This window comes from Pteropus medius, unplaced genomic scaffold, assembly GCF_902729225.1.
Source record: "Pteropus medius unplaced genomic scaffold, Ma_sr-lr_union100, whole genome shotgun sequence".
Taxonomy (NCBI): Eukaryota; Metazoa; Chordata; class Mammalia; order Chiroptera; family Pteropodidae; genus Pteropus; species Pteropus medius.
Genome location: NW_024355327.1, coordinates 3268836 through 3290689, shown reverse-complemented (window position 1 = coordinate 3290689; position 21854 = coordinate 3268836). Strand labels below are relative to the sequence as shown.

The following is a 21854-nucleotide window of genomic DNA, read 5'->3' as shown; positions in this document are numbered from 1 at the left end:
CTCTGAGATAGGTGCCAAGTAAACTTAATGTTATAAACTGATTTGCCTTAAAGTTGGAGTTGAAACTGGCTCTTTCTATTCTAATTGCTTCATGAAAACTTCATAAATAAAGTGAGATTTCATAAGTTTGGACTCAAAGACCAGAGAGTGTTTAGTCAAAGTGGTAGATGGGGCAGGCATTATGGAGTTTTTGAAAGAGTAACAGTGTCAAAGGCAATCTACTTAATATATCTGAATATCAGTTTCTTAATCTAGAAAATGGAGTTGGTAATATCTACTTAGTAGGATTGTTTTGAGGATCAGAAGTGTCTACATGTACCAGGTAGTCAATAAATGGTAGCTATTATAGATTAGGGACTGGTTCGGCCCAAGAAAAGATTTGTAGGTTGAAATATGGCTAATGGGAGTAGTGTAATGGAAAAAGTCAGAGAAGGAACTTCAAAAACTGGTTTCCTTCACCAGGACTGTTAAGCTAGCATGAACTGTCTGAAGCAATTAATTTGGAACTCTGGAGTCTAGTCAGACACTTGCAGTATCCAGTGGAGTGCTTAATGGAAAAAGAAACTGGTAAATTTTCAAAAATTTTTATGTTTCTCATAGTGGCTACCATCTCCCATCTTCCAGCTTTGTGGCAGCAGCTGTGAATATGGTGGCCTGTGGTGCCTGGTGTGACTTGTTTATCCTTTAGAAATTGGGGTTGTGTGTTGTGATCGCTGCTTTTGGTTGCTGAGGGGCCAGCACAGAAGCTGGCCATTTCAAACTCTACAGGCCTAGTGGCTTCCCTGGCATCTGCCAAGGGGATTTAAAGAGATAAACACCCCTCCCTGCTTTTTTCTTTTTGGAACCTTGGCATTTAAGGAAATCTCTGTCAGGTCACTGGCTGACCACAGAGATAACAGAACAGTGACTTCAGTGACAACACACAATAAGGAATATGGTCTTTGCCCTCCCCCAACTCCCCCCAAAAGTTTGGAAAACTCAGTAAACAGACTACTGCAGACTTCATCAAGAAGCAAAAGTAAATCCCTAGAGAAGGGAGAGAGCCTAATTTCTAGAGTTACCACATTATGATATACAAAATGTCTCATTCTCAAAAAAGGATTACAAAACATTCAAAGTATTAAGGAATTATGGCCCATTCACAGGAACAAAGAAATTGATAGAAATCAATCCTGAGGAAGCCCAGACATTAGACTTATTAGACAAAGACTTTAACTATTTTAAGTATGCTCAGAATTCTGAAAGAAACTGTGGACAAAGAACTGAAGGAAATCAAGAGAACAATGTGAACAAGTGGGGAATATCAATAGAGGGATAGAAATTGTAAAAAGCACAATAGCTGAAATAAAAATTCGATGGAAGATTCAGTTGCAGAATTGAGGAGGCAGAAGAAGGATCAAAAACTTGAGAATAGGGCAATTGAAATTACCCTGTCTGAGGACCAGAAAGAAAAGATGAAGAAAAATGAAGAGTAACAAAAGGACTTATGGAAGACCATCAAGTATACCAACATATACATTATGGAAATTCCAGAAGGAGAAGAGTAAGAGAAAGGGACAGAAAAAAGAATTGAATATTCAGAAGAAATAATCACTGAAAAGAATATTATGGTTTTAGATCTTATATTTAGGTTTTTGATCCATTTTGTTAATTTTTGTATTTGGAGTGAAGTATGGGTCCAACTGCATTCTTTTGCATGTGGTTATCCAGTTGTTCCAGCACCATTTGTTAAAGAGACTATTCTTATCCCATTAGATGGACTTGGCACCTTTGTAGAAATTCAGTTGGCTATAGCTGTACAAGTTATTTTATGGACTCTTAATTCTGTTCCATTTATGTCTGTCCTTGTGCCAGTACCTCATTGTTTTGATTATTGCAGTTTTATAGGAAATTTTGAATCCAAGAAGTGTACATCCTCTAGTTTTGTTCTTTTTCAAGATTGTTTTGCTTATTCAGGATCCCTTGCAATTCCATTTTAATTTGAGCATCAGCTTTTCCATTTCTGTATAAAAGGCTATTGGAATTTTGATAGGGATTGCATTGAATCTGTAGATCACTTTGGTTAATATTGACAAAAACATTAAGTCTTCCTATCCATGAACATGGAATATCTTTCTATTTGTCTTTAATTTCTTTCAGCAGTATTTTATAGTTTTCAGTGTACAAGTCTTTTTATCTTTTTGGTTAAATTTATTCCTAGGTATTTTAGTTAGATGCTATTTTAAATGGAATTGCTTTCTTAATTTTTTGGGGGGGGGATTGTTCATTGCTGATATATAAAAACACAATTGATTTTTATGTGTTTATCTTGTTTTGCTGTAACATTGCTGAATTTATTTATTAGCTCTGGTTGTTTTCTTGTGGGTTCTATGGGACTTACCATATATAGAATCGTGTTATCTGTGAATAGACATAGCTTACTTATCCTTTTCCAATTTTTTTCCCCTTTTCAACTTTTATTTCTAGCGGTGCCTTACACAGAGTCTTTAAAATAATTTGTTTTCAATTAAGTTGACATTCAATATTATATTAGTTTTAAATGTACAGTATAGTGGCTAGACATTTATATAACTGACAAAGTGATCACCCCGATAAATCTACTACCCATTTGACACCATACATAGTTATTACAATATTAGTGACTATATTTTCTATGCTGTACTTTATATCCCTGTGACTGTTTTGTAACTGTCAATTTGTACTTCTTAATCCCTTTGCCTTTTTTCACCCAGCCTCCCAACCCCCTTCCACTGGCAACTATTTATTTGTTCTCTGTACCTATGAGTTTGTTTCTGTTTTGTTTGTTCATTTATTTTGTTTAATTTAGATTCCAGATGTCTATTTGTCTTTCTCTGTCTGACTTATTTCACTTAGCATAATACTCTTTGGGTCCATCTGTGTTGTTACAAATGGTAAGATTTCATTCTTTTTTATGACTGAGTAATATTCCATTATATATATGTACCACATCTTTTTCATCCTGTCATCTATTGATGGATACTTAGTTTGCTTCCATATCTTGGCTGTTGTAAATAATGCTGCAGTGAACATAGGTTGTGTATATCTTTTCGGATTAGTGTTTTGGATTTGTCTATTCCTTTCAAATTTGGATGTGTTTTATTTCATTTTCTTGTGCATGGCTAGAACTTCTAGTACAGTATTATGCAACCGTGGTAAAAGCAGGCTTCCTTGTCATATTTCTGATCTTAAGAAGAAAGCTTTCAGTCTTATGTTACTAGTGTGTTTTTCATAAATGTTCTTTATCATGTTGAGGAAGTTTTCTTCTGGTCCTACCTTTTATCATTAAATGGTGTTGGATTTTGTCAAATATTTTTTTTGCATCAACTGAAATAATTGTTTGGATTCCCCCCCCCCTTTTTTCTATTAATGTGGTATATTGGTTGACTTTCTTATTTTGGACCACTGGGATAAATCCCACTTTTTTAGCCAGTGGCAGCTTTTTAAGCTTGGGTTAGTTCCAAGTTAGGCTAAACAGAGATAAGAGCCTTGCGTCAGTCCATCAGGCAGCCCCCAGACAGGTTAGAACAGATAAACACAAAAATTTGAGATTTAGGTCTGCTCTGCTCACTCTGGAACCAGGTACCAAGGTCCTGCACTGGGAATGCAGAGTCATGGCTTAGAGACTTTTGTTGTTCTGGAGAAGGGGATGGAACAAGGGTAAGTAATACCACAAAGATTTCCTACCATTTTTAAGTTTTTGATTCAGTGTTCCTTTGGCTGCTGTGAACGTATTCCAGAGTTCTAACAAAGATATTTCTGACAGTTTCTGCTTGTTTTTCAATGTTTCTGAAGAGAGCTAGGAGCTTAGAGCTGCCTACTGCGCTACATTGCTGATGTCACTTTCTTAATTTCTTTTTGACTTTTAAAAATTTCTTCCTTTTTACCTTTCATTTCTCTTAATGCATTATATTTAGGCATTCATGACCTTCTAATTTTGTATTCATTTCTGAAATGATTTTCCCTTTTATTCCTATGTTTTGAGTTCTTTCACCTTTTCTTTGTAATTGTAATTTGTATTTCTCTTTCATGTTTTGAATTATTTTCTCAATGCCTTTTAGCTTGTTTTGAAATTGTATAATTTTGATCTGTGCTCAAGGTCTGTCTATCTGTAGGGATGTTATTCTGTTCTTTAGCTCATTTTTTCTTAAAATAACTGTATGGGATGGGACCTTGACATTTTTCTGTTGCTCATTTTTATGTGAAATTTGTTTTCCTGAACTTTTACAAGGGGTCATGATTCAGAATAACTTTTCTAATGTCACAGAGCTCCCTCTTTTGGGTGTTTGTTCGTTTGTTTGCTTTTGTTTTTGTTTTTATTTTTATTTTTTCATAAAATGTTAAAAAAGTATGGGGACTTTTTCCCATCTCCACTTTTATCTAGACTTTTATTTCCTTGTAACTGTATTTCTTGTTTTGCTCAATTTTCTACACTTTGCAGCTTTCCCTCAGTGTAGGGCCTTGTTCTGGAAGGCAGCTTTGTTGAGAGGTTAATTTTAAGAATTTATATGACTCAGACTGCTCCAGCCTTTTCCAGAACTTAACCTGCCACTCTCTTGTTATTAGATTGGGCTAAACCTTTCTAATTTTCAGCTTCTCTTCTCAAACTGACCATCATACTGTCCAATAAATACCTATTGACTATTTTGATGTTCTCCTCAAGTCCCTCAAATGCCCCATTGCTTCCCTATGCATCCTCCGGCACAGATGCTGATTTCATGCAGATTCTGTAGCTGTTGATGGTTTTCCCCACTCACTTGTATTTTGAGGTACATGTGGATACCTTGTCACCTACTTTTGTTATAAATGTTGTCTATGGGATTTTGGTTTTGCTATCTTAGTCACTCTAATTTTAGGTGGTGATTTCAGGTAGATTAAAAAGATATGATACAGCATCTGGCATCTAGAATCCATATTTCATTCTGTGTTCACATTTTTAAAACTCCTCTGTGTGGACTTAAGAGTTTCTGACCTCTGGGCTTTGGCATGTCTACTGTGTCTGCTTTGTTCAAATGGCATAAATTTTTTGGCGTTTGGATATTGCGAAACTTATCAGTGTAAAAAGGGCTAGAAAAAAACATTTCATTATTATAGTGGAAATAAAAGTATTTGCTGTTTGTAACAAAGTTGAAAGTGATTCAAAATGTATTTGCTTATGGAATGAGCATCAGGACTTTTCTGTTCATTCTGAAATGTTTAGAAGGCCAAAGAGCAAATTATGCCACCTGTGAAGTGCTGTAGCTGTGTTGTATCATTAAAATAAGCATAATGATGATGCAGAGATGAGGAAAAGTGACCGATGGGGCAGAAACAACCTTTCAGTTCAAGGATCACTATCAATGCCTGATTTCTGGGAGTTAACATTCATTTAGGGGAAAGAAAGCAAAGGGTTAATTCAAGGTAAAGCCTGAATACAGTGAAAGGTGAAATTTGGCCACAAGCTACAGAAAGTTTTATAAATTCAGTGCTACTTACATAGCTGTTCAACATCAAAATAAATGGCAGGTGGCTAGTGTAAGTACTAGAGCTGCTTGGACATTCCTTAAGCTATTCGGAAATTAAGATAGTTAAAACTTCAACTGATTTTTTTTTTTTTTTAGCGTAGCCAAAACTAATTTCTTCCCCTGGTGAGGGGAGAGGGGTGGGTAGACTGATGGAAGGTTATCAGCATAGAGAAGAAAGATTTTTCTGGTTTGAAAGTGACAAAGGACCAACTAACATACTTACAGGAAATACAAGCCAGGGACTGTAAGCACAATCCTTTCTCTGTCCCTTGCAAACAAATTAACTTCTTTATATGTACCTTGAGGAACCTAACCTAATTTTAAATTGAGTATCTTCTGTTCAGTGTAGACCTAATAATAACAGATTGTTTCATAGGTGGTGCAGAGACAGTTTTTATATCAATCTTTCAGAACTGCCAAGGGCAGAAAGTTAAATTGTATCAATGAAAATATTTCTGCAGGAAAGTAAACCAACACTGTCTAGCTATGTACAAGTTCAGAGGCTTCGGGGCATGAGTGGAGGTTAGTGTGGCTGAGAGGGATGAGGAAAGAGAATGGTGGAAGTGAATGAGTTTGGAGAGGAACCCAGGAGCCAGATCAGGGCTTTATAGTCTGTAATGGTAAGAATGCTGGATTTTATTCTAAAGTGTGTGGAAGCCATTAGCTTGAGAGCAAAAGAAGAATGAGCAACTAATGTAAATGATATATTCAAGCTAAAGGAATGCCAAAAATACCACGGAGTGTTTTGGACAGTAATATAGACATGTCAAAATGAAAAGAACCTGGGTTAATATTAATTTAAATTTTTTTAATTTGAAAATTGTGGTTTTAGAGTTGTGTAAGAGTTACAGATATGAGGTATTGAGATACACACACATACACACACACATTGTTTTCCAAACAGTTTGCTTAACAGTACTGAACCTTATTTCATATATTCTTATTTCTAGTCTGTTCTCTTTAATGTTTAAAATGAAATGCTGGTAGCTGCCCACGAAATTGATTTAGTACCGCTAATGGATCAGAACTTGAAGTTTGAAAACCATTGTAAATCTAGTGTAGTTTCTTTATTTGGTTTGCCAAGGCACACATTACTGCAAATAATCACCCAGAATCCAGATATTGCTGCATTTCCCAAGAATATATTTATTAAAAAGCAAAAACCATACTCCCTTATATAGTGTAACAGTAGGTTCCACTGCTGTGTAGGAAAAATTGCGAGGATATTCCTACTTGAGTGTATTGCCTGTGCTATTCTCCCTGGTAGAAAATGTTTAGGCCTGTAAATTTCAAATAGACTTGTAAAATATCAACACAATTTTCTTTATTGTGGTCTGCAATTAAATATACAAGCTGTTAGCCAAAGTAACAGTTGATCTCTTTTGAATTATAAATGGAGAATAAGTCATTTATAGACAGCCTGCTGGCCTTTAAATTGCCACCTAGGAATTAATAAAATGTCATTTTCATATTTTCTGCAAATTGTTTATTTTGTTGTGTTTCATTTTGGATGAGAACTTGTGGGAGGAGTGAAGGATAAATGAAACATAAAGGTCAATGTGAAGTCATGGGAAAAATGGTCCTTTTAATTCTATTATTTGAATCTTTGCTCCTGTGTTTCATAGCTCTGTGACCTTTAGAAAGATACTTGCCTGTGCCTCACTTTTCTCATTTATAAATGGAATATCTTTATGTCACAGCTTTAATGTTAAGGTTAACATTAAATGAGGGCCTGGTGATGTTACGTGTATTTTAATAAATATTAGGGTTTTTTTCCTTTCCTTTCTTCCTTAGGAAACAATTCAGTGAAAATATGTTTCTAGAATAAGCAGAGTTGGCGAGTGTAGAAAAATTCAAAAAGAAAGGTACATCTTTTTTTATTGGTTGTTCTCTTCTTAGGTAGTCTACCGTGTGTGCTCTCAGTTGTTCCTAATTTTTTTTAGGTTAGGTAGGTGATAAATGGGTAAGGCTTCCTGTGCTTCTTCCTATCCCTTCCCTTTTTAAAGAGAGAAGATTACCTAAGTGATGAAAGGCAAGTTTGGAAAGCCAGGAAGTAGTACCTTCGTAGTTGATTCCCGTATTTTGGTTTCTAGTGTCCCCAATCTGCTTTATCACAGAGGATTTACTGAAGGTGTGTTGGTCCTGATATCAAGTATGTTAGCTAACTAATAGCTATTAATTATAAGTGTTATCTAAGACCAGTTGTCCTTGCCTGTGGAATAAACAACACTTCCTTTGATTCAACCAGACATCCTAGGAAAATTACCAAGTCAGAGTGAAATGGAAAGATAGAATTTTGTCTAGCTGGCTTTTTTTCTTTAAATAATGGCTTTATTGAGATAGAATTCATGTACCATAAAATTCACCCTTTTAAAAAAAGTGTACAATTCAGAGGTTTTTTAAATATATTCACAGAGTTATGCAACTATCACCACTGTATAATTTTAGAACATTTTAATCATTCCAAAAAGAAACTTTACACATTAGCAGTCATTCTCACCTACCCTATCCTCCATTCCTTGGCATTTCAGCAGTTGCAATCCATAATATACTTTTTGTCTCCGTGGATTTGCTTTTCTGGATAGTAAATATAAATGGAATTCTGTAATATATAGTCTCTTGTGACTGACTTCATCTATTTAGTATAATGTCTTAAAGGTTCATGTTGTAGTGTGATTTTGTACTTCATTCCTTTTTATTGCCAAATAATATAACATCATATGGATATACTACGTTTTGTGTACCTATTCATTGGTTGATAGACTTTTGGATTATTTCTACTTTTTGGCTATTATGAATAATGCTGCTATGAACATTTGTGTATGAGTTTTTGTGAGGATATATGCTTTCTGTTCTCTTGAGTATATATTTTGAGTGGAATTCTTGGGTCATATGCTAACATTATGTTTAACATTTCAAGGACCTTATAAACTTTTCCAAAATGATTGTACTATTTTGTCTAGCTAGATTTTAAATCACTTTTTAGGGTTCTATACATACATATACATATATATGTATGTGTGTGTGTGTGTGTGTGTGTATATATATAGAGAACCTTATATATATATATGTGTGTGTGTGTGTGTGTGTGTGTGTATATATATTATATATATATATATATATATATATGTATATGTATATGTGTATATACATATATAGAACCTTAGCTGAAACAGTGGTTTGAATTGATAGGGGCAGAAAATCTACCTGCAGCAGTTTGCAAACTGGAAGTACTTCTTTTTAAAGTAGGTTTGGAATTATTACTATTAATCTTTTTTTTTTTCAATTTTATTTTTGCAGTTTTATCTCCAAGACACTAAAAGTAGTAATGGTACCTTTATAAATAGCCAGAGATTGAGTCGAGGCTCTGAAGAAAGTCCACCATGTGAAATTCTTTCTGGTGACATTATCCAGTTTGGGGTAGATGTGACGGAGAACACACGGAAAGGTACGGGTATGGATCGATTTTTCTTATTATGTGTCTTTTTAAGTTTTTTTTTAAAATTCTATCATTAAATGTTACAAAACATTTCATGCTTACACCTGAAACTAATATAAAATACTGAATGTCAACTCTAATTGGAAAAAAAAAACCATTTTGTGCTTGTAAAAGCAGTTTAAATATGGCATTATATGCACTGAAAGTTTAAAGTCTTTCATATCCCCTATTCCTTTTATAAAATTTTAAATTCTGAAATATTAATAATTTATATCTTTCGTCACAGTATGAAAACACAGGGCACTACTGTGTAAGTTAGAAAACAGTTGGCTACATTGACTTCGTACCCAATCAGGAGGAGCTTAAACCATAAAGATATTTATTGTTAATTTAACAAGAAGTCTGGAGATAGGCTCAATGATGCTATCAGGGTTCCAGGGTCTTACTGTCCTCCCATTCTTAACATGTTGGTTTCTTATGTTTTGTTTGTTGCCTCATGGTCAGAAAGTGATGGCTGCAGCCCTAGGTATTATTTTCCTCACAGCAGTGTTCTAGGCAAAAGAATGAGGTGGAGACAAAATGACTTCTGTGTAGCTCTCTTTCTATGTTGAAAGAACAATCTTTCATAGAATCTTCCCAGCAGATTTCTCCTTTTGTCTCACTCGCCACATGGTTAGGTCATATACATACTCTGGTCTGGCGATTCCCTAAGTCATCAGTCTCTGACATTTCACTCAGTATACACGGGGACTGGGTGGTAGTGGTGATGCTAGTGTGTGTGTGTGTATGTGTGTGCGTGTGTGTGTGCACGTGTGTACACGCGCACGTGTGTATATATTTTCACCTACTTTCGTTGGTGCTGCCACTGCAATATTATTTTTACTGGGTTTTGTTGGCCTCCTCAGGGTGTTAGGTTTTGATATTTGAATTTGGGTAGGGCTAAAGATTAATCAATTTCCATTTACAGTTGTGAAATAGGAAATAAAGTTTATGTTTTGATGCAAAATATTTAGTACTCATTAATAAGAGAATGCAACTTATGTATGACCATACTGAGAATAGCTGCAGTGGACACTAACATCTGCTGTTGCTACATCCCACCTCCTCTGGTACCAAGTCATTGAGCAAACATTTACTGAGCCCCAGGTGTGAGTAACCCACAGAAAAGACAGAATTTGATTACACTGTCTTTCTCTCCAAGGAGTGTCTTATCTCCTTGGCTTGCATCTCCCAAAGAGAGTTAATAGGTGTTAATTGATAAAAGAATGAAGTAATCAAATATATTTAGAAATCTTAACCAAAGGCAAGCAGTACTTCTCAGAACTCTTAATAGGCTAACGCATATGCAGATCTCTAAAGGGGTGACTATTATAGAATGCAACTCTGTCCTATCTCCTTCCCACTCTTTTTCCCAATATAGCTGTGAGGGTCACTCTTTAGGAAATGCTGTAGAAAGCTAAGGTAACCCATAACAGGGTTACTGTGTGTTAGTACAATATTATTTCATCAACATAGATTCTTGCAGGCTTCTTTGAAAATTTAAATATCTTTTTAAACTTTAAGGAAATTAAGAAAAATATCTTCATTTTAAGTATTGTTTATTTTGGTATTTGTTGGCTTCAAAAAGTTGACTTGTGTTATGCATGGACTCTTGGGATACAGCTCTGTCACAAGTTGAGTACTGCCTGTTTAAGCATATGCCAGGAAAAAAGAAGATAAACTTTGTTCTATGCTAAAAAGTACTATAAGCTTTTTACCACTTGGAAAATCCTACTAAATTTATACAACACTACTGCATAACCCCTGAATCAAAAAGAAATCAAAAGGAGAATTTCAGACTATGTAGAAAGTCTTTTATACCAAAATGCAGTAAATCCTTAACTCAGATAAAAATTTATAATCTTAAATTCCTTCAGTAGTAAAGAAGAAAGACAAACAATGAAGAAACTTGGCACTTAGAAGAAATCAGAAAAAGAACAACAAAGAAATTAGAAAAAGCAGCAGCAGAAATTAATGAAATTAAAAACTCAAGAAGGGATAAACAAACCCAAATGCTGGTTCTGCTTTTTAAAAATAGATAATTCATAAGCCTTGATTCATTTATTAGGTTAAAAAAATACTAGCAAAATTATACAAGATAAAGAATGAAAAAGGAGACAAGTACAGGATATACTAAGAGAATTCTAAGAGACTCATGACAACTTATGGTAAAGAAAAAAAAATCTAGAGAAAATTAATGTTTTTCTAGCAAAATTATCACAAGATGTGGAAAACTTGAATAAATCAATTTTCTTAAAAGACTAAAAAGTTTTTGAAGATTGACCAGAAACAAAGGCATTCACAGCTGAATTTGATCTTAGTCTTAAAAAGCAGGCGGAAAAAAATGGCATAGATGATAGAGGCTCTGTTTATCTCTCTGGTGACCAAATCAAAGTTGTGACGGAAACAAGGAGCAGCAGCAAGGAAAATTCACCTGGGATATAGAGGAATAAGCCATATAACTAGGGAGAAATCTAAGAAAGCACTCTGCAACGGCAGAAGGTAGGACAGAGCAAGGACGCTAGGCTGTCTGGTCTCGGGCGGCTAAGTGAGACCGAGGCAGCGGCAGCTACAGAAGCCTCTTAAAGGGGCCGTGCCTCGAGCGGATTTTCGCGGTGATGAACCTACTTTCTGTGAGCACCAGTGTTCATTCAGCTGCACTCAGGGGGCACCAGGGACTTCCAGGGAGACATTGTCAGAGTGAGGGCAGAGGCGAGACTCGCTCTGTACAGAAGTGCTGGCAGTATCCATTGTTCACTGTTGAGCCCTCTCCCTCCCAGTGCATGAACACAGCGATGCCATAGCCCTGACGTCATCAAACTGGATAACAGAGGTCAATCCTCGCAGAGTATTCCCTGAAACCCCGCCTCCCCCAACTCACGGCCCCACTCAAGCTACATCCAGGTGTATCCTCAGCGAATCAGGTGCTCCTTGCTGAGCAGTGCTTAAACACACTGGAGGCAGCTGGCCTCTGTTTCTGGTGTGGCCTTTTGAGGCAACTGTAAGCACAGCATCTATGGATAGCTTGCTGAATCTTAACAGGTGGACCTGGAAAGGTAACGGCTTGGGCTAAATTTGGTCTGCAGCTGAACCCCTCTCAGGACTGTGCCACTGGACACCTACTTCACAAAGCCACACTGATAAGACTAGGAGACTTAAGAGCTTTGCTTAGTACATAGAAACATTCACAGAAAGGCAGCCAAAATGGGAACACAAAGAAGCAGAAACCATATGACAAAACAGGATAGAGATCCAGATAAAATGGAGTCGAGTAATCTAAGAGATGCAGAATTCAAAACACTAGTTATAAAGATGCTCAATGAACTTTTGGGAAGTGTAGATAAATTCAGTGAGAACTTCAACAAAGAGATTGGAAATGGATATTATAAGAGGGAACCAGTCTGAAATGAAGAACACATTATCTGAGATGAGAAATATGTTAAATGGAATAAACAAAGAAATCAACAAAGTGAATAAAGAAAAGGGATCAAATGCCCTATCTAGAGGACGGGAAAGCCAAGGACACTCAATCAGAATGGCAAGAGATAAGATGCCAAGACTATAAAAATAATTTAAGGAGTACATGGGACCCTATTAAGTGTCAAAATATCTGTCTGATCAACGTACCTAAAGGAAAACAAGATGTTGAACAGCTGGTTGAAGAAATAATGATGGAAAACTTCCTGAACCTGGTGAAGGAAATGAACATAAAACTCCAGGAAGCTCAGAGAATTCCAAAAATCAGGGATCCAAAGAGGCCCACACCAAGACACATCGTAATTAAAATACCAAAGGTTAAATACAAAGAAAGAATATTAAAAGCAGCAAGAGAAAAGCAAATAGTTACCTATAAGGGAACACACATAAGACTGGCAGCTGATTTCTCAAAAGAAATTATGCAAGACAGAAGGGCTTGACACAAAATATTCAACATGATGAAGACCCAGGATCTTCAACCAAGGATACTTTATCCTGCAAAGCTATCATTCAGAGTTGAAGGACAGATAAATAACTTCCCAGACAAAAATAAGCTAAAAAAATTTATCACCACCAACCCAGTATTACAGGAAATGTTGGAGGGACTTCTTTAAGAAGGAAAAACATGTATCAAAAATACAAATAAAGAATGGTAACAGCTACATTCCTGTCAATAAGTACCTTAAATGGAAAAGAATTAAGTGCTCCAACCAAAAGATAGAGTGGCTGAAAGGATAAGAAAACAAGACCCCTACATATGAAAAGGAAGGGGATGGAAAAAGATATTGTTTTGATGGACTTAGAAGGTATTTAAGTCAGAGAAAGATAAACATTATATGATTTCACTTATATGCGGAATCTAAGGAATAAAAAGAACGAACTAATCCAAAACAGACTCACAAATATAGTGGACAATTTGGTGACGGACAGAGGGGAGGAAGGGTTTGAGGGGCTGGGAGAATGGGGTGAAGGGCAAGTACAAATTAGTAGCTGATGGATGGTCACCGGGATGGGGAGCACGGCATAGGGAATGCAGTTAGCATTGATATGTTGGCTCGGTGGAGGGTCAGGGGAGGGAGGGAGCAATTGGGGGGATCGTTTTATGAACTATATAGATGCCTAACCAATGTACTGTATACTTGAAACTAATTAAAATAAATAAATTTAAAAATAAGCCAATGAGAACTATCACTCCACAGTATGCTAGAGGAAAGTGGTAAATGAATCCACATACCTAGAGAAAGGATTCCTCCCACCAAATAAATAGGTAAAAACATGATCCCTGGGGATGAGAGTAGCAAATTGAGTCTAAGGCAGGAAATATATAAATTGAGTCTAGAAGATTTTGTTATTATCAGAAACCAATGAAGCTATCTAAGACTGCTGGGGTTGTCAGAAGGACTCAGGAATTAAATCAAATATTAATAACAGCAGTGGATTGAAATAGATCAGATATGTTTAAATCCATGAATTTACAATGATTTTAAAAAGAAGATTCGATCACCTTTGTAAGAACTTAAGAAACCCATTTATCATTCTTAAAACAGGAGAAGAGAATAAAGCATTTATGCTACCTTTCCTGTAGGAATTCCACCTGAGATAGTTTTTATTACTGAGATCCAGCTCACAAAGACAGAATGATACAATATCAATTAAAAAATATTTTTCAGAATTAAGAGTATTTGTCTGTTCATCTAACTTTCCCTGCCTCGGTTATAGCTTTAAAAAAAAAAAAAAAAGTCTGAATCAGAAGCTTTATGAAGCAAAAGTTCAGGAGTGAAAGTTTAGTAACTGTTTTATCTTAGATTATAGTCAAAAGGCAATTAAGTGATTTCCCAGTCTGGGGAATTATTAACACCTCTGTAGGAAATGTTAACACCTCTCATTTAGGTCTTGGTTTTTTAAATATTTCTTTGGCTTTTATGGCCTTACTCATTGTATTTTCTGTTGTTGCCAGTCATTTCAAGAGATCCTTCAGACAGCTCAAACATACATAGATTGTATTGACTTTCTTCCACAGGGCAGGAATGGGGATAGAACCAGACTACAATATTATTTAAAAGTTTTAGTTTCTAGTCTAGGGCCTTAAACAATTTTTAAATTTATCAGAGTAAACATTGGTCCTTTAAGTGATGTTTGTGTGAAGAGACAATAGAAAAGGCCGACTACATACCATAAAGTAAATATATTAACTCAAAAGTAAATAAATAATCTGTACAAGGTAATAGAGAAAAACCCCACACAAATGGCAGTAAGCTCGTGTAGTCTTAATTCTGATTTTTAGTAAAACCTCATAACTACAGCAGGTAATTGCAGATTTTTCTTCTGCAGATACCTTGTTTCCCCAATTCAGACACCTTTTTTTCATGTTTTAACATTTCTGAAATTTGCATGTGTCATACAATGCATGTGTATTTTTAATGTGGCAATGTACCTATGTCCTCCTTACCCTGCCTGAGAAACTTTTAAATTGTGTGTTTTACAATCAATTTTGTCTTTGAATTTTGGAAGTACAATAATGTTCTGGGTAAATTTGTTTTTACAGTACTTCATAGACTACAGCAGCATTTTTCACAGTATTTTTTTTATAATACCATCTGTGCAATCTATATAATGCCATAATTACACAAGCCTGTGTTAAGTGTTCCTAAAAAGGGGACAAGAATGCTCAAATGGTTAAATAAGTTTGGGAAATGCATCATGAGGGACAGAAAGTCCATTAAGCTCCAAGAAAGCCTATGGTTAAAATATTTTTTAACTCTTTTAACTTCTTTTAACCAAATATTTTCTAAACTCATCTGACCCCCAAATCCTCTTTTTGTTAACATCTACCGGCACTCCATTTGGGGAAATACTGCTATGTAGAACTGGTTATTATAAGTGTATTTTTTTCCCCACCAGGTTGCTTTAAATACTTGCCTATCGCATATTAAAGTGATAAATAACTTTCTGTGCATCTGGTTTTCACAAGAACCTTTTCAAAGGCAGGGTTAGTTAGACTAGATTGTTAGTGTAGTCAGACATGGTCTTTAAATGCCTTCATTAGTGCAGCAACTCTGTATTAGCCCTTGGTTCATCTCACAGTCTGTTTATCAGTTCAGTTGCTGGGCTTCCGGACAATATAGCTATAGTCCCATGTAACATATCACAGTTATCAGCTTGGCACTGTAACTCACTATACTTATTTTTAAAAAGCAACTTTATTATCAACTTAAATGTATTGGTAAAGTGTCAGTATTGCTGGATCTTCTTGTGTTGTATTCTTGTATTTATTGTAGCTTATTTATAGCACATCTCTGGGGGAGCCATAGAGCTGGGATAAATCTGTCCTTTCCCTGTCTGCTGCCAGGGAAGTTCTTTAACATATTCAATAAGCATATATTAAATGCTTGCTTTGTACCAGAAGCAACCAATCCTTGCTGCCTTCAAACAGTTGAATCTAACTATTGTGTCAATGATGAGAATATTCAAAATACAGTGTGCTTAGTGTTATAATAAGTAGATATAGGAGGCTCTGGGGATACCTAACTGAGCTTTGGTGAAGGAAGTAGAAAGTCTGAGCCTGGAGGATAAGTAGCATTTGATTATGCAGGCCGGGGGACAAAGGACATCTCTAATATAGAGGGCAGCTAATATAGAGGTAAAAGGCATGCTTGTGAAAAGTGAGGTATTTGAAGATAAAAGTAGCTTTGTTTTAGTATAGGATATTTGTGATAACAGGATGGAGGATGAAGCCCGAAAGGAAGGAAGGAGCCCAGTAGTTTATGGTGGTCAATGCTGTTTGGTTGAGAATTTAAAATGCTGTCCCATCTATGGTTCCTGATCGGTTAGCACTTTGCATATAATAAATTAGTTAATGAAAATTAATATTGAGTAAACTATACTAAATTACTTAAATTTAATGTGCATTTCCAGATGACAAGTAATCATATTACCTCATGTTTATAATACCATCTTGATGATTCATGAGCCTGATTACTTAATCAATTACCTTCCTATAAATTCATTAGCTCTATTCTTTGAAACCAGTTTTATTGAGAAACAATTTATGTACAACATCAATTTCACATGAACAATTTAGTGAGTTTTGACAAATGTATAGTCAGATAACCACCACTCTTCTAGTCATGATAAAGGATATTTTCATCACCCTGCATTAACTTTTAATTAGAGTTTGGTAAACAAAATTAACTCTTTGAACCCTGGAAGACATAATATCTGAAGAATAAAGAAAAAAAAAACTATCAACCTTTAAACCAGCCAAAAAATTTTTTTTTTATAAAAACTTCATACAAAGAAAAGCTCTCTGGATAAGTGCTACCTTTTGGGTGGGGGTCTCTTGAAATCTTCAGAAGAAAAAAGAGAAAGTAAGATGCAAGGGTTAAAAGTTGTCTATATAATGACTGGTATGAAGAGGTTTGGAAGTAGAGGAAGAAACAACCACCAAGAAAACAAAACCAAAATTTTAAATACTGACCTGGAAACTTTAGACTTGAATTCCAGCAGACAGCTCTGATACTTAGTGGCAGAAAGTTGTAGAAGTAGTTTCATTTGAGATCTTGGTTTTCTCACTCATAAAATGAGGGAATTGAATGGCATATTCCAAACTGCATTATGTAGAACTTTTAGAGTTTTGTGAGGTATAGATAGGAGTTATGGATTGGGGACAGGAGAATTATGAATAAGAGCTAAATTTTAAACTGGGGAATAGTTAGACTTAGGTTTGATGCCTGCAGATTAGGGGAAAAGTGCATTTCCCCCCACCCCCAGCCCCACCCCACTCCAGTTGTATTTCCCTGTATTCCATTGACCTTTTATTGACTTGTTATAGCATTGGAGATTAGGACACTTTTTGAAACAATTCTATCTGTAGTTCTATCTTGTAATTGTGATTTATTATGGATAGGGATGTGTTTCTCTAGGAGAATGAATGCTGTCATTAAACCACCAGATTTATTTTCTTTTCCAGAAGTTACTACATATAAAAATAAAATATATGTTTAGATATGGGAAGTATAAAGACATATATTTTTAAACAATTATTTTATCCATCTTATTTGTTTATTTTAACCAGTGACCCATGGGTGTATTGTTTCCACAATAAAACTTTTTCTACCAGATGGTATGGAAGCCCGGCTCCGCTCAGAGTGAGTATAATTTAGTGTTATGAAGTTTTTGTATTAATTACCTTGGTTAATAATATTCTAGATGATGGTGTACTATTAATACTTCAGAATTATTCTAATGTCAGGAAGTTTATGAGTACTTTTGGAATATAATGCACTTTAGTTTAATTGGTTTTCATATTAGTTGCAATTCAAGTAAATATTAAGGTCTAAGAAGGTACAGGTTGTTTCCAAATTTAATGTTCTAGCTTATATTTTGATGGGTAGTTGTTTTCCAAAATATTTGGAATATATAAGTTATTGGTGAGTGATAACTGTATTCACTTTGATCTGCATTTAATATTTAGGACTTCTTTGACTATGATTGCCTTTGAGGTTAATGCCAGTGTCACAATCTAATAGGACCTTGAGGATGTTGATACAATTAGTAACCTACTTTGATGGGAGTTTTTGGAGGGATTTTCCAATGCTGTAACTTTTTTTTTTATTTTTTTTATGCAGCAATAGAAAGATCACTTAGAGGAGGACAAACTTGAAAGGGAAAAATTAGTCAAAATGTAAATGTTGAAATGTAAACATAAGTACATTTCGATTTGTGCTTTTCACAGATTTTCATTATGAAGTGTTGAAGGGAGCTAAACAGTCTTTAAACTTAAGCATTTTTATTTTGGGAGAACACCTTAAATATACTAGAAGCTTGTTTCTGTATCCAACATAATATTTTCTGTTCTTCAAAAGCAGAGAGAAAGATCTGAGGGTAAGAGGTTGAGAGAAGCATCGAATTGAAGGCAAAGTAGATAGAGTAGTGAGTAGGAAAGAGAAAAGGAAAAAGAAAGCAGAGAGGCCCTCCTATTACTGTGATAGTCTGTGCTTTCATTAGAATTATTTTATATTATGCTTCAGTTAGAAGCTATCATTTTTTTTTTTTTTAGCTTCAAGGATATCTGAAGCAAAACATTTTAAATTTATTCTGAATTGTAGTTCACTATTTAAAATGAAATTAACGTTGGGAACTTTAATGTGACTCAGCTTTTATGACTCAAGAGTTAAGATATAAAAAATAAGAGTAACTATTAATCAACTAATGAAATATGGCTTCCTAAAGACCATGATGTTTGCATTTGATAATGAGATTTTTCTTTTATGGAGTCAAAAGCTTTGAGCAATTATATAAAAGGTCGTCTGTGTTCTTGGGTTTTACTTAGTAGGGCACATTAATTTTTTCAAAACCTGTTTCAGTGAATTGTGTCCCTATCCCTCTCATTTCCTCAATGCTTTTCATCTTTGCTCCTGTTTCCTTCTCATTGTTTGGTTTTCCTTATGTGGTTAAGTATTAGTATCATTAAAAATTTATTGCCAGTTTTATTGTACATAATCTAGCTGACTTTCTGGACAAGATGAATTTTGAACAGGCAAGTTTCTAGAGCTGGAAGAAGATCAGAATCGTCATTTGAGGCAGATTGTCCAGTTCAAAGCCTGACTCCACCTGTGCTATGACTTGATCAGGCCTCCCTTTTCTCATTTGAAATTTCTCATTTGGAATTTTATGAGGAGGATTAAGCAAGATTGTTCACTTAAAGAGCTTGGTATAATTACCTGGCACATAATAAACACATGGTATTTCTGTTATTTTAATCTAATATTTTTTAGCAATTAAGATGCTTTCAGGTATACCAGAATGCTTAAGAGTTTAAGGTACATCATATACATTATATAGCATTTCATGTTTTTAGAGTCTTTAGTAGTTCTCAAAATGTTTATTCTTTTTCTTTCTTGATTTTGTATATATCATTTTTAAATGAAACAAATCCCACTACCCTAACACTAAACGATTTTCCTTTTCTGCATTCCTTGTTGCATATCAACTTTTTCTATAATTCAAATAGAATACACCTATATCCAAGATAGTTTTTATAAAATACAAATATATATTACTTATGGAATATTTTGCTGGATTTTTAGACTTTGTTAATCAGATTTTTACAGGAACAGACAATTTTGTACTTGGGTCAGTAAGAAAACTGGATTTAAAAAAACTTCATTTATACCATTTGCTTCTATTTAGACTTTCTTAAGTTCATTCCCCTCTATGTGCATATCTACAGATAAAAGGATATATACCCAAAATGGTCTTCTCTGGGTGCTGGCATTGGGTCATTTTATTTATTTCCTCATGCTTTACTTCATACATTTTTCATAATCAGTATGTATTACTTGTATAGTCAAGAAAAAGAAACTTGTTTAAAGTATCTGTTCCATTTTAATGGGGTAGAGAAAAAAACTAAAGTTGCACTTAAGTTTTAAAAGCATTAGGCACCAGCTTTGTTAGGGCTTTGTGATAGGTTCTGGGGATGCAGAGGTGAATTGGTCATGGTACTGGGCAACACAGACATGAAATCAAAGAAGTAAAGGGTTATGTGGTTTCAATGTGAGTCTGTACAGGATATCATGGGTGCTCAGAATGGGGGTAAGTCCTGGTACTTAATATTCCATTTTATTCAGCATTTTAGTATATTTGTGATTAACTGAATTAAAACAGTTCTTAGGATGTTTGTGGTTACTACAATGGGATTAGAATTGTCGTTCTTATTTTTAAGTCCTTCAAGATCAGTTTCTCAACAGCTTACACATGATTAACTAGTTGAATCTAGGAACTTTACCCAGTTGACCTTCAAACTGACCATCACCAGAGTGATGGATATGGCATGATTAGCAACTTGTAAGGGACATGGGTGGCATCCTTGCTCTTTGCTCCCCCACCAACCTCCCAACCCACATACAGTATCTTACGCGCATTATAAGATAGGAACCCTGGCTTCCTTAGCTGCTGTGTCCTCATGGGAGGAGTTCTAGTGATCAAGTACTACTATGTCCTAGTTACTGTTTTAAGCTCTTTATTTGTATTAAGACATTTAATAACCCTATGTTGTTGGTTTTACAATTATTCCCATTTTATGGATGAGGAAGCTGAGATTTATAAATGATTAGGTAACTTGCCCAAAATTACACAACTGGTAAGTAGAACCAGAATTTGGACTCAGTCAATATAGCTTCTGAGCCTGCATGCTTATACTGTACAGCCTCTCTGTCAGCAGTATTTTATAAGGCCAAAAGACAATTAGTACCAATTAATACTGTCTGTTTACTCTTTAGTTTTAAAGTGATATACTGAGTTTAGTTTTTTACCTAAATCTGAGCTTTCTGTTATTAGTTATGTGAGGTGACTGGGTGGAGAAGAGTAGTACTACTGTTTTGATACATTTCCAAATTATAACTTCCTTCAAGTAGAACATTGCTTTTTATTTCTGTATAGGAATATTTAATTTTAAAAGAACTTAATTTACATATTTGAAATTGAAAATGGATAATTTAAGGAGTACTTCTTTTCCATATGGAAGTTCTTATAACCAAGTAATTAATTCACCATAGTCATTATTTATTAAGTAGTGGATCTCGAAAGGGCATTTAATACATTTTGGACTTTGAATTTTTGTTTAGAAATATATTATATGTAAAAAGTAGGTTTGTACATTTATTACCTTGTTTTCTAAGAAATCTGTACATTTATGAAGGCTTGAAAAATAATTCACATTGTTTTAACTATATGAAGGCAATATATCAACTTCGGGGTTTAAGATATTCTAGTACTGTCATACTGTCATACTCTGTTTCCTCCATTGTCAGGAAATTAGATAAAAATTCTAAATTTTACTTTTCAGCGTCATCCATGCTCCATTACCAAGTCCTGTTGACAAAGTAAGTTGCTAATGATTTTTTCTGAATTAACTCAGCTATATTGCTTTGGAAAATGTTTGTTTGTTTTTAATATACTTTACCTAGAAATTTATTTCTCTTTTGTAACAAAGTCTATAGAATGCATATAGCTATATAGTTACTGTGGTCTTCTGATCTTCAGTATCTGGAGAATTTAGGATGGATATTTTTATGAAAAATCCTTTGTTATCTCAAGTAAATGGCTGACTGTGTAGACTGGGAGTACTTGTTTTGTGCCTAACTAGAGGTGAGAAGTGTTACTACTCTTTATTCCGAACTACATTCTTTCAAGAAATATTTATTAAAGCTTCTGCCTAGATGGTTCACTCAACATATACCTGGAAAAAGCACAGAAATATGGTCTTATAGAAATTGCTCTTTTATTGATCTTAAAGATCAGTTTTAGCCTCATTTGGTCAGAAACTTTGAAATAATTGTGAGGAAATATTTTTTCTTTTGTTCAGAAATAATGGTGTA

General features: G+C 34.8%; 1 protein-coding gene across 35 annotated transcripts in view; it reads left to right on the top strand.

The window, feature by feature from the left end:
* SLMAP (sarcolemma associated protein) overlaps window positions 1–21854 on the top strand; it is a 123105-nt gene that overhangs the window by 39350 nt on the left and 61901 nt on the right. For 25 of the 35 annotated variants that reach the window (XM_039858600.1, XM_039858589.1, XM_039858595.1 and 22 more), the window contains 3 exons: window positions 8823–8970; window positions 17552–17624; window positions 21323–21359. In XM_039858600.1, the coding sequence (XP_039714534.1) occupies window positions 8823–8970; window positions 17552–17624; window positions 21323–21359 (258 nt within the window). Of the gene's footprint in view, window positions 1–8822; window positions 8977–17551; window positions 17625–21322; window positions 21360–21854 lie in introns of all 35 variants that reach the window. The other 10 variants (XM_039858564.1, XM_039858588.1, XM_039858574.1 and 7 more) reach the window with 1 other exon arrangement.